The sequence below is a fragment of the Hemicordylus capensis genome, chromosome 3 (assembly GCF_027244095.1).
Source record: "Hemicordylus capensis ecotype Gifberg chromosome 3, rHemCap1.1.pri, whole genome shotgun sequence".
NCBI lineage: Eukaryota > Metazoa > Chordata > Lepidosauria > Squamata > Cordylidae > Hemicordylus > Hemicordylus capensis.
In genome coordinates, this window is record NC_069659.1 from 43,037,307 (window position 1) to 43,053,771 (window position 16,465).

The 16,465-nt window shown below is 40.3% G+C and overlaps 1 protein-coding gene across 11 annotated transcripts in view; it reads left to right on the plus strand.

Moving 5' to 3' along the window:
* The window catches only part of NBEA (neurobeachin), a 670,094-nt gene that overhangs the window by 228,919 nt on the left and 424,710 nt on the right, over positions 1 to 16,465 (plus strand). For 10 of the 11 annotated variants that reach the window (XM_053311836.1, XM_053311835.1, XM_053311843.1 and 7 more), the window contains 2 exons: positions 11,629 to 11,783; positions 13,302 to 13,428. In XM_053311836.1, the coding sequence (XP_053167811.1) occupies positions 11,629 to 11,783; positions 13,302 to 13,428 (282 nt within the window). The remainder of the gene's footprint in view (positions 1 to 11,628; positions 11,784 to 13,301; positions 13,429 to 16,465) is intronic. The other variant, XM_053311837.1, reaches the window with a different exon arrangement.

Below are 16,465 nucleotides of genomic sequence, written 5' to 3' on the forward strand. Positions count from 1 at the left end.
GACTGCCCTGCTGGTTCTCCTTCTCATCTTCCATCTCAATGGAAGGAGTCCTACAGTTTTTTGTTACTGGCTTATTCTCCTTATAGTAGGAAATTGATGCTCTCCTGGCGCTCTTGACCAAGGTTACATCTGTCGACTGGGAATATTTCGGGACCTGATGTATGCTCCCTCGCCTTCTCTTCCCTGTGCTTATGAGGAGTATCAGCTCTGGAAGTTGAAGAAGTTGAGGTCCTCTACTATATCTCAAGGACAGTCTTCTTGCTCTTCTCCATTCAAGCACCTCATGGATCCTTCTCTTGTTCCTCAGCCTCCATTATCTCAATCGGCAGTTCCACTTCCTCCAACTCATATTCCTTTTCCAGCTGAGCACCTTGCTTGTACCATTATCATTTCAGGATGTCCCCTCTGTCCCTGACAGGCACTTCTCAAATGAGGATTATGTTTCAACCTCGGAGTCTGATGGCATCTGAGTTTCTGTCACAGAAACTCACTCAGGCACTTCACCTGATGATATTGTTCCAAACTTCCCTTCAGATTCTCTTGCTTCGTCTCCGAGATGGCTAAATTTCTTGGGCTGGAGCTGAAGTCGCCTATTAAGTTGCCTATAAGCGAACCAGTATACAACTTCATGTCTTTTACCTGTTTTTGTACACCTGCAGCTTTATAACAGTCCTGGTCAATTCGGTGAAGTTTGCTTGGGAGGCTCCTTTTTCTTCTGTGTTTATCTCTCATAGACTGGAAAAATGTTATAGAGTGTTTAGTGACCAGCCACTCCTCCTCCCCTAAACCAGAAGTGAACCCTGTCCTGACTGACAGGCTGGTGAACTCCAGGGTTCAGCCTATCAGCACACCAGGTGGGTTGGACCTAGAGAGCCATGAGGAGGAAGAGAAGGTTCCTTTGTTAGAAGGAGCAGGCTGGGACTGCAAAGGATGACATGCAGCCATAAAGGCTGCAGGAGAATGTCCCTTCAGCAGGTCCTGGGGAAGCCAGGTTGGGCAGGAAGCTTGAATTCCAGGATTTCATGAGTTCAGGACAAAGGAAGCCAGGGCTTTTGGCTTCGGGAAGTACTCTAAGGAAAAATTCATTTAGTCAGACTCGAATGACTTTTGTTTTCTTTCATGTGTTTTGTATATCCCCGAAACTGTCTAGGATTGTTTACCTGTAATGTAAGTAGTCTAAGAAATGCTGGCCTGTACCCATCCAGCCAGGGCATTGCAAAAGACTCTGTAAGCTTTTAAAGGTGCTTTTGTATTTTTCTGCATCCTTGTTCCTAGCAACTGGGGTGCTTTTTGAAGTATTATTGTAACCACTGAGTATTTTTACCTGTAACTAAAATCTGAGGAAGCTTCAGACCAAAGCAGTCTGTAGCATTTGAGTAAAGTCCCCCCCCTTTTGTTCTTTGCATTTTACAAGCCCCTCTGAGTGGATTTTTGACTCAGAAAAGGGGGGGCTGGAAGGGGTTCTCATTATGATGAACACATGCCTCAGACAGTCAACAATCTACCATTTTTCTCACCACGTGTAGGCTTATATGTGAGAGGATTTTTGAGTGTTTTTCCCATAGCAAAAGAAGCGTTTCCCTGGGATTTCCTCCGCAAGCCCAGGGAGGGTCACTCTGAGATGAAAATGGGGTGGTGGTGGCAGCCATTTTTGAAACTACCAGAAGTACAGGAAGGTTTAGGGGAAAGCCTTGCTAGGGAAGCACAGAGGGGATGATTCAGCATTTTTCTTCCTCTCGTGTGCGCTTTCTCTGAGACAAAGACTTTAATTCACTACAGAGTGCAAGAGGAGGACTGTAAATTTTTATTCAAACCCCCCCCACACCTGACTCAGTGGTGTGCACTCTCCTCTAAATCTGGAAAGAAACATTTGGCTCCTGTCGATAAGGAGGGTAGGAAGTTGGATTCTGTGGGATGCAAGAACTATTCAATTTCTTCCCTCTGCATGAAGCTCTCCAACTACATGGCCCATACAGCCAAATTCCATTATTCTGTCTTGGAGAGTTTCAAAACTGATATGAAGAATGCTGCTGCATCACTGCAATCTTAGTTTAATGAGCTTCTCTCAAAGTCTGCGGATATAACCCACCAGTCTCTCAGAATGACTAAACATCTCACCGAGACTGAATCCTGTATGCTGACAATGTCGTTTAACTGCACAGACATTCCTGGCTCCATTCGCTCTCCCTCCAGCAGGATACGTGGGACAAAACTGAAGATTTGCCCTTTGACTAAGGTCATTTCAGCACCGAAACAGGCAATGTCATGGAGCGTATGAAAAACATGTTTACTGCCAGAACTAATAATGAAGAGATTATTGTTGTTCTTTCCCTCAAAGGCAACCATTCTTTCAATGTGCAAAACAAAATCCAAAGCCAAGAGGCCCAGACACCTCTAAACAGAACCTTTGACTCCTTCGTAACCTTGCCCATTGCTCTCACTATGTCCTCTGTCTGGCTTGTCCTCTACTTAGCACCCTGGCATCTTATCACCTCTGACACCTGGGTGCTAAGTATTGTCTCCACTGGCTATGCCATGGAGTTTCTCAATTTACCTCCCTTCCTGGGAATAAAATATACCCCCCAGGATTCCTACACTTCTAGTGGAGGTACAAGAACTCTTATCCAAAGGAGTGATGGAACCAGTCTCACCAGAAACCCAATGGGCAAGGTTCTACTCCTGATACTTTCAAGTTCCGAAAAGGGATGGTGGACTATGTCCTATTCTGAACCTATGCTCTCTGAAAAAGTTTATACACACCAGGAGGTTTCGGATGCTGACAGTGCAGCAACTTCTTCTCCTACTATCTGGAGAATTGTGGTTTGCCACTCTAGACCTGAAGGATGCCTATTTTCACATCACCAGTTTGGAACATTATTTACTCCTTCCACACCAGTTTGACCCAGACCTTGCAATCTTGCAATCTTACAGCACCTCTTAGGCCTAATGGCTTCTTGCACATCATTGATGAATTATGCCAGACTGCATTTGTATTGCCTACAACTATGGCTGCTATCTGTGTTCAAACCGAATGTAGACAACCAGGGTCTACAACTACTGATTCCAGGGATGCTTCCCCTTTGATAGATGTAGTAGAAACTTAATTTTATCTAGAGTAGCTCCCATGGAAGACAGGCCACGTGTGTCATATTTTTGCTAACTTTAAATTGGAATATGTTGTGCAGGTATATCTGATTGGAATTCGTAAAAACAAGCTTCCTTCACCCACAAATATTTTAGTAGTCCCTTCAGTATCCAGGGAGGCACAGCACAGACCCACATTGGTCTGCCCAGATGCTGAATTTGTAAAAAAAGCTTTCCTCCAGGTTTCCCTGCCCTCAATGCTGAGGCAAGTGGTGACTAAGGAGAGGATATTTTTGGTTGTGGCATCCATTTATGGAATGTTGTTCCCAGGGAAGCTCTCCTGATGCCTACTCTGATATCTTTTTTATGCCAGGTGAAAACCTATCTATTTCCACTGACCTTTAAAATTATTTTTAAAAACAACTGAAAATGCACTTTTTAAAAGAGGCTTTTTAATGTTTCGCCTGTTGCTTATATCTGGTAGGTTCTTTAGTTTTTATAATTCTCAGTTTTTAGCTTTTTAAGTAACTTTTAATTTGAAGTGTAAAAAACTGTAGTTCTGATTGTGGTATTAGCTTGGATTTTTGATTGATTGATTGATTGATTAAGTGCCGTCAAGTTGGTGTCGACTCTTAGCGACCACATAGATAGATTCTCTCCAGGATGAACTGTCTTCAACTTGGCCTTTAAGGTCTCTCAGTGGTGCCTTCATTGCTGTTGTAATCGAGTCCATCCACCTTGCTGCTGGTTGTCCTCTTCTTCTCCTTCCTTCAACTTGTCCCAGCATTATGGATTTCTCAAGGGAGCTAGATCTTCACATAATGTGTCCGAAATATGATAGTTAGAGCCTGGTCATTTGTGTCCCGAGTGAAAATTCTGGATTGATTTCTTCTATGATCCATTTGTTTGTTTACCTGGCTGTCCATGGTATCCTCAAAAGTCTTCTTCAGCACTAAAGTTCAAAAGCATCAATGCTTTTTCTGTCTTGTTTCTTCAAAGTCCAGCTTTTGCATCCATAGAGTGTCATGGGGAAAACCATTGTATGGACTATTCTACTCTTTGTAGGTGTAGACACGTCATGGCATCTAAATATCCTTTGCAAGGACTTCATTGTTGCCCTACCAAGTGCTAGTCTGTGGTGTATTTGGATATTTAACTTTAACTTAATTTGGTTAATTTTAACATATCTTTTTAATAAATGCTGTGACCCGCTCCGAGCGCTAGTGTACTGGAGGGATGGGGTATAAATATTTTAAATAAATAAATAAAATTTTGAATAGTTTTATCTGCTGTTTGTTTTCTAGTTTTGTTTATGGTTGTATTTGGATTTTTTTTTTAAAAAAAAATTATTTCAGTTGTGAGGTGGCCTAGAAACACTTAATGTTAGAGGCTGGGATATATGTCTATTAAGGAATAGCCACACCCCATAAGTGTGTTACCTAGCAATCAGGGCTGAGTAGTACAAATGTTTTTTCCCTATGAGGTAGGGTAGCTCTCTGCAGCTCCTGGCTCTGTCTACTGAATTATTTGCTATATGTGTGTTTAAAAGTTCCTCTTGGTTTTGGGTCTGGTGTTCTTTTTGTGCTGATTAGACTTTTTGTAACAGTCTAGGCATCTTTGAATCAATTTTGTACAAATACATTTGTACCCGAATCTAGCTGATTTGGGTGATTTGCGACAGAGCAAATTGTCCCTGTGGTCCGTTGGCTAGATTTGGGTCCAAATTGAATTGTGCCTGATTCGATTCAAAATTTGAATTGCTGCTATCATTTCCCCCAGATTCCTAGCTTTCATTTTTTTTAAAAGCTCTAGCTCTAGCCCTTGTAGAAGTGGAGTTATGGAGAAAAATGTGTGGTCACTATTTTTCAAGTGTTTGGATTCTTTGGTGTATAATAACTTTTCCTCAGTGAATCCCTATGAGGATTCATTACACATCTTCATTTCTTCTATTCATTTTGAGTGCCAACTGTCAACTACTATGTGCCAACTATACCCCCCTCCCTCCCACAAGGCGTCAGGTACTACTCAGTTTATGTTTTAGGAATTTTTTCAAGTGTTTAGACTACTAACCCTAAAGAGTCTAAACAGCTCAAAATTCCTAAAATATAAACTCAGTACCGTGTGGGTTGGGGGGTAGTTGACATAGGGGATGCCACTAATTCTCCACTTGCAAAGCAGTGAGGTCAAAATGAACAGAAAAAATGAAGATGTGTAATGAAGACACAAAAAGATCTCAACACTTCAAAAATTCCTAAAAAATAAACTGTTTATTTCATTAAATCATTAAATATCAATCAAGTGCTCCACTGCCTTGAAATTTGAGTGGTAGGTGGCACGCATGGGGACCTACCCACCACCCAATTCTGGTGCCCCTAGGACCTTTACAAGTGGTCCAAATTAATCAAGATCTGAATTAAATTCAAATCAGATCTGGGGTGATTTGGGGGGACAGATTTGGACACAAAACAAATCGGGTGATTCGATTTGGGCACAAATTGAATAAAAATAAATAAATTTTTACATATCCCTATAACAGTCTGACCTGTTTTATAGCAAGCATCCATTGTGTGTAGTATTTTGAAATCCCACTACTGTAGAGTGAATGCATGTTATGGAATAATATTTGTAGTATAAAGGGTAAATCTCCTCTAGGAGAAGGGCTTGATGATGTCATTTGACCAATATTCACCTAAAATAGTTTGATAAGGGTGGGTATTGTACATAAAACGATGTAATCCAATTTTGAAAGAAAATGTCTGTGAAGGAAAAATTTGAGAGTACAGGCTGAATGTTTATGGCTACAATCCAGGTAATACTTTAAGGATAGCTGAGGGGTTTCACTTTGCTAGTGGAACTTCTAAATAGTGGAGCCAGTGTGGTGTAGTGGTTAGGGTGCTGGACTAGGACCGGGAAGACCCGAGTTCAAATTCGCATTCAGCCATGATAGTAGCTGGGTGACTCTGGGCCGGTCACTTCTCTTTCAGCCTAACCTACTTCACAGGGTTGTTGTGAGGAGAAACTCAAGTATGTAGTACACTGCTCTGGGCTCCTTGGAGGAAGAGCGGGATATAAATACATAACAACAACAACAACAACTTCAGTGCGTGTGGCATTCTCCAGGCAGATAACATCGCACACACTGAAGTTAAAAGAAAAAGTGGAAGTGAATACATCAGGAGAGCTAGAAAAATCCTAAAGTCCAAACTCAATGGCAGGAAAACCATACAAGCCATAACCACCTGGGCTATACCTATTATCAGATACACTGCAGGGATAATAGACTGGACCCAGGCAGAGCTAGAGGCACTAGATCGTAAGACTAGGAAAATAATGACCATCTATCATGCTCTGCACCCCCGCAGTGATGTAGATAGGCTATACCTCCCTCGCAGCTGAGGTGGAAGAGAAATGCTGCAAGTCCATCAAACAGTCAAGGAGGAGAAAAGAGGCCTTGAAGAATATAGAAAGGACAGTGAAGAAGATGCACTTAAAATGGTCAAGAACGAGAAACTATTCAACACCAATGAAACAGAGCAGGCCTACAAGAAAGAACAAGTCACGAACCGAGCAGAAAAATGGAAAAATAAGCCACTGCATGGTCAATATTTGCATAATATAACTGGAAAATCAGACATCACCAAGACCTGGCAATGGCTTAAGAATGGCAACTTGAAGAAAGAAACGGAGAGTTTAATACTGGCTGCACAAGAACAAGCACTAAGAACAAATGAGCAAAAGTCGAAAAATCCACCACAAACAGCAAGTGCCGCCTTTGTAAAGAAGCAGATGAAACAGTGGACCACCTAATCAGCTGCTGTAAAAAGATTGCACAGGCTGACCACAAAAAAAGGCATGACGAGGTAGCAGGGATGATACACTGGAACATCTGCAAAAAATACAAGCTACCTGTAGTCAAAGATTGGTGGGGCCATAAAATTGAGAAAGTTGTAGAAAATGAAGATGCAAAAATATTATGGGACTTCCGACTACAAACAGAGAAGCATCTGCCACACAATACACAAGATATAACTGTAGTTGAGAAAAAAGAAAAACAAGTTAAAATAATCAACATAGCAATACCAGGGGATAGCAGAATAGAAGAAAAAGAATTAGAAAAAATGACAAAATACAAAGATCTACAAATTGAAATGGAAAGGCTGTGGCAGAATAAGACCAAAATAATCCCAGTGGTAATTGGCACCCTAGGTGCAATTTCAAAAGAACTTGAAGAGCACCTCAAAACCACAGGGGCCACAGAAATCACCATCAGCCAATTACAAAAAGCAACTTTACTGAGCACAGTCTATATTTTGGGACGATATCTATAACAACAACAAGAACAATATTGATAACAAAATTCTGACATCCCCAGTCCTTGGGAAGGACTCAATGTTTGGATAAAACAAACCAGTCAATAACACCTGCCTGACTGTGTAAACAAGACATAAAAGTGATGGTGATGATGATGATGATGATGATGATGATGATGATGATGATGATGATAATAGGTTTCATCTGCAGGTTTCATCTGCTTCTTTACACAAACAGCAAGTGCCGCCTTTGTAAAGAAGCAGATGAAACAGTGGACCACCTAATCAGCTGCTGTAAAAAGATTGCACAGGCTGACCACAAAAAAAGGCATGACGAGGTAGCAGGGATGATACACTGGAACATCTGCAAAAAAGACAAGCTACCTGCAGCCAAAAATTGGTGGGACCATCAAATTGAAAAAGTTGTAGAAAATGAAGATGTAAAAATATTATGGGACTTCCAATTACAAACAGACAAACATTTGCTACACAATACACCAGATATAACTGTAGTCAAGAGGAAAGAAAAACAAGTGAAAATAATCGACATAGCAATACCAGGTGATAGCAGAATAGAAGAAAAAGAAATAGAAAAAATCACCAAATACAAAGATCTACAAATTGAAATTGAAAGGCTGTGGCAGAAAAAGACCCAAATAATCCCAGTGGTAATTGGCGCCCTGGGTGCAATTCCAAAAGATCTTGAAGAGCACCATAGGGGCCACAGAAATCACCATCAGCCAGTTACAAAAAGCAACTTTACTGGGAACATCCTATATTCTGTGACGATGTAACAGCAACATATAACAACATATAACTATATACACTATAGTTATATAGTGACTATAACAACAGCAACAACATTGACAATAAAATTCAGCCATCTCAGGTCCTTGGGAAGGACTCGATGTCTGGATAAAACAAACCAGTCAATAACACCTGTCCGACTGTGCAAACAATAACAACAATAATAATAAATAAAAAGATTGCACAGACTGACTACAAACAAAGGCATGACAAAGTAGCAGGGATGATACACTGGAACATCTGCAAAAATTACAAGCTACTTGTAGCCAAACATTGGTGGGACCATCAAATTGAAAAAGTTGAAGAAAATGAAGATGTAAAAATATTATGGGACTTCCAACTACAAACAGACAAACATCTGCCACACAATACACCAGATATCACTGTAGTTGAGAAGAAAGAAAAACAAGTTAAAATAATCAACATAGCAACACCAGGAGATAGCAGAATAGAAGAAAAAGAAATAGAAAAAATCACAAAATACAAAGATCTACAAACTGAAATTGAAAGGCTGTGGCAGAAGAAGACCAACATAATCCCAGTGGTAATTGGCACCCTAGGTGTAATTCCAAAACAACTTGAAGAGCACCTCAACACCATAGGGGCCACAGAAATCACCATCAGCCAATTACAAAAAGCAACTTTACTGGGAACAGCCTATATTCTGTGACGATATTAATAATAATAATAGCAACAACATTGATAATAAAATTCAGCCATCTCAGGTCCTTGGGAAGGACTCAATGTCTGGATAAAACAAACCAGTCAATAACACCTGTCTGTGTAAACAACAACTACAACTACAGTAATAATAATAATAATAATAATAATAATAATAATAATAATAAATAACAACAACAACAATAAACTCTATTTGTTGGCTCCCCCCACTTGTGACACATCCCAAACTGCTTAAAAGTCCACTGTGTTTCATGAGAAGCTCTTTTAGCAAAGCGGATTAGTCAAAAGCATCACTGGAAGGGAGTTATGTGATTTTTTTGAACTGCAGTTTAAGTGAATTAGTTTTATGTAACATTTTATATCTACACATTATTGAAGATTTCCTACACCTTTAAAGGTCTCTGCCTGTTCTCCCCTGCGTGCTTCTGTTTGCTCTCATGCCTGGAAATCTCTCCCAGAAGAACTATGTTGTATCACTTTTGTCTTTTCAGATTTCTCATCAAAACTCACTATTTCCTTGAAGCCATTCATTGGACTACTTAGTGCTTCTTTCCTTCCCAGAGCACCTTATATATGTGCAGCAGAGGCAAGGTGCCAAATGCTGCCGCACCCTTGTGTGCACCATCCTTCCCAGAGGCGTATCTAGGGAAAATAGCGCCTAGGGCAAGCATTGAAATTGCGCCTCCTGTCCAAACATGACACCCATCTTTCAGATAACTTTTTACTATAATATCAGCTGAAAAATACAAGTCTGAAGGTCACATACAAGTCATATATCTGAATATGTGTACAGCGACTTATATTATATTATTATTTAAAAAAACACCTGTAACCCCTTTGGGGGGCTTCATAAAGGCCATGGGGGGGTCTTCAAAGGTTCTCCCTCCCCCCTGCTGGCCTCTAGGACCTTACAGGGACCATTTGAGCATGTGTGGTGGCCATATAAAAAAAATTAAATGTCAGCTGAAAACAAAATGGCCACCACACATGCTCAAATGGCCTCTGTGAGGCCTGGTATGGCCTAGGGCCTCACAGAGGCCATTTGAGCATGCAAGGTGGCCATTTTGTTTTCGGCAGCCTTTAAAAATTTCTTTAAAATATTTTAAGTAATGGCGCCCCCCTTCAAGTGGCGCCCGGGGCACGTGACCTGCCTGCCCCACCCTAGATACACCCCTGGTCCTTCCCCCTTTCCCCCCTATTTTATGAGAGGGTGGGAGGACATCCTATTACCTTGCTGGTACTCCAATAATCTGCTGTCTGAGGGGACCACCATATTTTCATATTTCATACTTCCACCTTGTCTTGTCAAAAGGCCACTTCTGTCATCTTTCCTTCCCTGTTTTTCATCTCCTCTTCTCCTCTGTTGAATTACGTTCTGTCAAAATTTACACTGGGGCAAAGCCGTGTGTGTGTGTGTGATGCGTAAACCAACACGTGCTATAGTGGTAGTGGTGGTACTACTAATACTTAATAATACTTTGCTGCTGCAAATTTGTGTTGGTTGCATCAATACTATCTAAATGGTGACTATTATGCTTCAATGCTGACTGATCTTCCATTAATATGAGCAAAATTAACATAATGTTGCTTATTGTGAAGGTAACCTCATGATTTAGGAATTTCAAGTTATATGTATTTTTAGACCCCCCCACCCCGAAGAACTTTATTTATTTAACTTATGTCTGTAGCACCCAAAACTTGCCTCTTTGAGTGGTTTACATTAAAATCAATTAAACAATTAAAATCAATTAAAACCCAACATTTAAAGTATTAAAACTATAAATCTATTTAAAAGCCTGGGTGGATAAATATGTCTTCAGTGCCTTTTTAAAAGTTGCCAGAGATGGGGAGGCTCTTATTTCAACAGGGAGCACATTCCAAAGCCCAGGGGCAGCAACGGAGAAGGCCTCTCCCTGAGTAGCCGCTAGACGAGGTGGTGGCAACTACAGACTAATCTCTCCAGATGATCTTAACTGGCAATGGGGCTCATGGTGAGGAAGGCATTCTCTTAAATACCCAGGGCCTAAGCTGTTTAAGGCTTTAAAGGTTATGACCAGCACCTTGTATTTTGTCTTAAAACTTATTGGCAGCCAGTGTAGCTCTTTCTACACAGGAGTAATATGGTCTCTCCTGGATGACCCAGAGACCAACCTGGCTGCCACATTCTGTACCAACTGCAGTTTCCAGATTACATACAAAGCCAGCCCCACATAGAACGCATTGCAGTAGTCCAGCTTGGAGGTTACCAGCATATGTACCACCATTCTGAGGTTGATCTCAGCTGGCGTATCAGCCAAAGCTGACAGAAAGCACCTCTGGCCACCGCTTCAACCTGGGACACCAGGGAGAGTTCAGATCCAGAAGCACCCCCAGATTGCCTACCTGTTCTCTCTGGGAGTGCGTGATCCCATCCAGAACTGGCAGATCAAAATAGTCTCCTGAGTTTTGACCCCGCACAATAAGTATCTCCGTCTTATCTGGATTCAGCCTCAGTTTGTTATCCCTCATCCAGCCCATCACTGCCTCCAGGCAGGCATTTAGGGAGGTTATGTATTCATAATTCCAATGCTTATGTCTTGAGATGATGTTATGTTCTTTCAGGAGCAGAGATTTCAACTTATCTCAGAGAAAGTAGACACTCATTGCCATAAACATTAAATGGACATTTCTCCCCCATCCAATGTGGGAAAAGACACCATTACCATACTCACCTTTTCTGATTTTTTGCTGTTTCCTTCCACTACAGAAGTGTTGTAGTACCGGTGAAGAAACCTCCTCCTGGAAGCCTAGCTGTGACCACAGTTGGAGCTGCCACAACTGGAGGTGGACTCCCACCGAGTAGCACACCTAATATATTTGCTGCAACAGGAGCTACACCAAAAAGTATGATTAATACAACAGGTATTGTCTTTAGATATTTTTGTGAACCTTGTGTTTCTTTCTTTCTTTCTTTCTTTCTTTTGTGGCGGGGGGTGGAGAGGTGGTTTGTGTTTGGGGTTTTTTTGGTTTCAAGTATATGTGTAATAAAAACCTACAAGCAATCTCATTCTCCCACAATGCCCAGGGGGACAAATCAGAGAGATTGTCCCATCAAGACCATTCTGTTAAGGAGGTGGATTACATTTTATATTATCCCTGTTTTATCATAAACAAGTAACCAATTTAGTCATAAAGATGGGAATGCTGTGGGTCTCTAGAAACTGTTTATTGTGGCATGGGATGTATCTCTTGCCTCTTAAGATGCCTTAACAATTCTTTTTTTAAAAAAAACAACTGAATTTATGTAAGTTGTTTTATGCCTTAATCCACCTGAATAGATAATCACATTTTCCCATCTTAGAAAGTTTACCAAAATAACTGTATCATAAATATGTGTGCAGTATGGGCTTTCTAGATCTTTAATAACAGAATTGCTAATAAAGGGCACCGTACATGTATTTCATTACAACTGTGGATGATTGCTTGTTCTATGGTCTTTGCTATGTGATAAATTATATTGTTTGCTTTCACGTCTTTCCATTTCCCCTGTACGTGTTCTATGTCAGTTGCAAACATATGCCTTCAATGGTTCCTATAGTAATTTTATCTTGCTTTGGATGGGTTTTCATAGTACATCCATATGCTGTCCAGTTTATAATATTTCTCAATCATTTATACTTCGATCTATGGATAATTTTGTGCAATATGCTCAAGAGGCAAGATTTCACTCAGGTAATTTGAAGACACTAGATGTCTCCCAAATCCTTCTTTCTGTTTCCAGCAGTATTATATGATATTGCAAATATTTTGTAGGACCTAAAGAAATAAATATACTTTAAAAAGTCCACATTATTACTGAGGTTTTGTGGGTGAATGTTTGAAACCCATTTGGAGTAATAGATTGTTGTAGGTTAACTTTTTGCCTTGTTTTTTTCAGTTTAGAGTGATTTTTCTGTCTCAGGGTTTTGGTTTTGTTTTAATCTCCCATGTCAATCACTACATGATCATTAGAAAGATGTGCAGTACACTTTTAGGCATCTTTATTCATAAGTTCCCACTGTGTTCAGTTTAGTCAAATGTGGTAGGGATTGCAGCCCTTTAAAATAAAAATGTGTAAATGTTTATAATGCCATGTTAATCACATAGTCACTACTAGTTAACTATCCAAGATGAAGAGAGATAATAAAATGAAAATGTTTAGAGTACTTTCTGTCTGAATATATTATTTTTAAAGAATTTTTAGGTCATACAGTGGGAAGTCTTGTGTTAGACTGTGATGTGTTCAGTTTTTGTCTCTTTTTATTTTGTTACATGTGAGATATTTGGGGTGGGGGGGACCAGTATGTTTCAGAGTGGTTGGAAAATACATATATTTACTTTAAGAAAGTGTGAAGTTGACACATTGTTTTTCAGACTGAATGTACTCTATTTTGGGGATAGGTGCAGTGGACTCAGGATCTTCATCGTCATCGTCATCATCTAGTTTTGTGAATGGTGCTACAAGTAAGAACCTCCCTGCTGTTCAAACCGTTGCACCAATGCCAGAAGATTCAGCTGAAAACATGAGGTATACTTTAGTCTAGAGATGGAAGGAAGGTGGTCCAAGACCCATTTTCTAGTGGAACACCAAATACCTGCTAGCTGTAGGGTTCTTTCAAAGAGTATAGAACTAAGTGGGTTTTGTGCTATCTAGCAAGACCCTTTGTATATTCTTAAGCATTGATCTGTATTTAGTAATACAGATTAGACTGACTGGCCTTAACTGTTAAGCAATTCTTAATGCACATAATTGCTTTGGAAATTTAAAACACATTGGACCATGGAGGAGTCTGCTAAAAATAGGTAAGATAGGGTTGACATCAGCCCAACTGTGGCAGTCCTTTGCTCAAACACCTGTATTTTATCCTTGTGCATTATTATGTAAAAGTGGTACTGTGTAATAATAATGTCAATATTGTATAGGAAATTAAACTATAAATTATATAATATATAAATTATTTTCTAAATTTAGAAAAACAGGAGTTTCACAAATTCCTCAAGCAAGAACAATTAATTAGCCTCCGCTCGCCCAATTTTCTACCATCGTGAGAACCACCGGGCTCAGCTGCAAGCCCAGTGGTTCTTAAGCGGGTCACCCGCTTAAGTACCCCTGCCCTAAGCCCAGGTTAGTGGAGCGAGCACTCCACTAACCCGGGTTTTCCGATCGTGAGTTGCCGCACAATGGCAACTCATGAGTAGACCCCTGACCGGTAGGCTGAAAAGCAGCCTCCCAGCTCGGAGGTCTCTCCAGCATGCCCTGAGCACTCGCACAGGGCATACTGGAGTTTCCGGGGGCTGCATGGCCCCTGCTCCTCCCAGCCCCTGCTGGTTCCGTAATGGAGCTGGCAGTCATGTGGGCGGCTGCTTCGGCCGCCCGGAGCAGACTGCTGCTCGTATGTGGGAAGACTGGGCTAAGCCCGCTCTCCCCGCTAACCCTCCCCAGGCTCTTCTCACTAATTTTGAGAAGAGCTTCATAGTATCATTACATGTATAGCAATCTTTTTAAAAGATACAAAAGAAATACTGGCTTGGATTCAGAGAACTGCAAGCAGCACGCCACTTGTGGAACATTGCTTTCCTGCCTTCTCCTGCTTCCCGAAGCTCCCAGTACCCCCTGAAAAGCTAATCCTAACTGTTGTCAATAGTGTGATGTACAGTGAAGGGAACTGTCAATGGATGGGGGAAGTCAGTAGAAATCTCGCCTTTCCCTTGCATGAGTGGAAATGCCATTCAGCTCATGCAAAAGCTAATTAGGATCCAACTCATTATCCTTAAAGTTAAACTGTGATTGCCTTAAAGATGAATCTGGAATATGGATGAAAATTGTAGAATCAAAGTAGCAAAAACCATACCACTATTGAACTGACAAAAAAGGGAAAATAGTAGCTTTCTGCTCATCATCAAAAAGGTCTCACTCAAATTCCAGTCTGGCAAAAACTCCTCCACTGATGTTTTGGCAGTGGTTTCCAGGGAATAATTAATTCTACATCTTGTAGTGCCTACAACAAGGAACAAAACTGATTCAAAAAACCTATACATGAAATATTGTTTTTAATGTAAACTCTTTTCTAAGGCATATTCTGCAATTTGCATTGCAGAAAATGTTCCAGACTGTGGGGAGGGGGAGTTTTAAAGAACATTTCCCCATGTTGCTTGTAAGGCTATTTCTTAAAGACAAAGAATTAAATGAAGTTATAGTTATCTTCAATACATAGATGGTTATCACAAAGGTCAATTGTTGCTGAGGATAGGATTCAAGGCAAGAACTTAAGTCATACAAAGGTTAAATATTTATGATGATTTTCCTGATGACTGAACCATGGATCATGTTACCTAGATCAATTACAGAACCTTCTTCATTAGATACTAGTAACAGGAATCAGTGTAAACATTTTTCTACAGTGGTTTCAGTATAGTGAATCCCACTTCTTTGCACAGGGGGTTGGACTCCATGACCTTTTCTTAGAAGTTCTGTAATTGTATGATGTCTTGTACGCAGCAAGTGATCTATTTTTTTCTTAACAATAAATCCTAGCGAACACCTTAGGTTTAAGGGTAATTTTAATAGCTACGATATAGAGAGAGATTCATCTCTGCAGCACCTTTTATTTAGTCTCAAAGGAAGTGGGAAAAGTAGGTGATGTGGGGCAGATGGTTAGCTTTCCCCTGAGATATTCTGTATAAAAGTATTCTTGTTAAAAGCTGCTCCTGATTCTTGATAGCCCATCAGATTTGATAAAGCCCATCCATCTCAGCCTTGTATTTGTAAAAACATAAGCAAATTGGATGCCTACTTTTGTCCTTGCTTGCTTTTCTATCTAGAAACCAGTTGATTTTTTGTTTTGTTTTTTTAAATGGTCAGAGTTGCATTACAGGCGTTTCTTCAGTTCTCTTCAAGTTTCTTTTTCTATCTGCTGCTTTTGGCTATGCAAGTAATTCTATTGCTTAGGGAATACTTGACTGATTCCTTTCTTGTGACTGTTGGAGTGCATTTATTTAAACATTAATTGCAGAAGTGAAGATGTTTATGCGTGCTTCCTCTGTGATCAAGAGGAACCATCCTGAAGGAGTTTCCTCTTCCTATGGCCTCTATATTTGCAGAGTTACATTTAGTTTAAGCAGCAAAATAAGCAGTTCCTAATTCACAGATTTTAAAAGCCTTTCCATGTCTCCAGAGATGCATTAAATCTGTTGTACAATATATTGTCAGCAAAAATCTCTTGTCTACAAGAGGAAGAGTTAAGTAATCTTCATATTTTATTTTTGTTAATGCCAGTTTTAGAATAAGAACATGCATACAATTTTAAAATAATGTATGCCAAAATTCAGAATAATTCTTTGTTCTCTGCTGCTGTTTTGTGCACTTCTGGTTTAAAAAAGTAGAGAGAGCACTACTGTGAAAAGAAGTGCTGCAACATAGAAACATAGGAAGCTGCCATATACTGAGTCAGACCAGTATTGTCTACCCAGACTGGCAGTGGCTTCTCCAAGGTTGCTGCCAGGAATCTCTCTCAGCCCTATCTTGGAGATGCCAGGAAGGGAATTTGGAACCTTTTGCTCTTCCC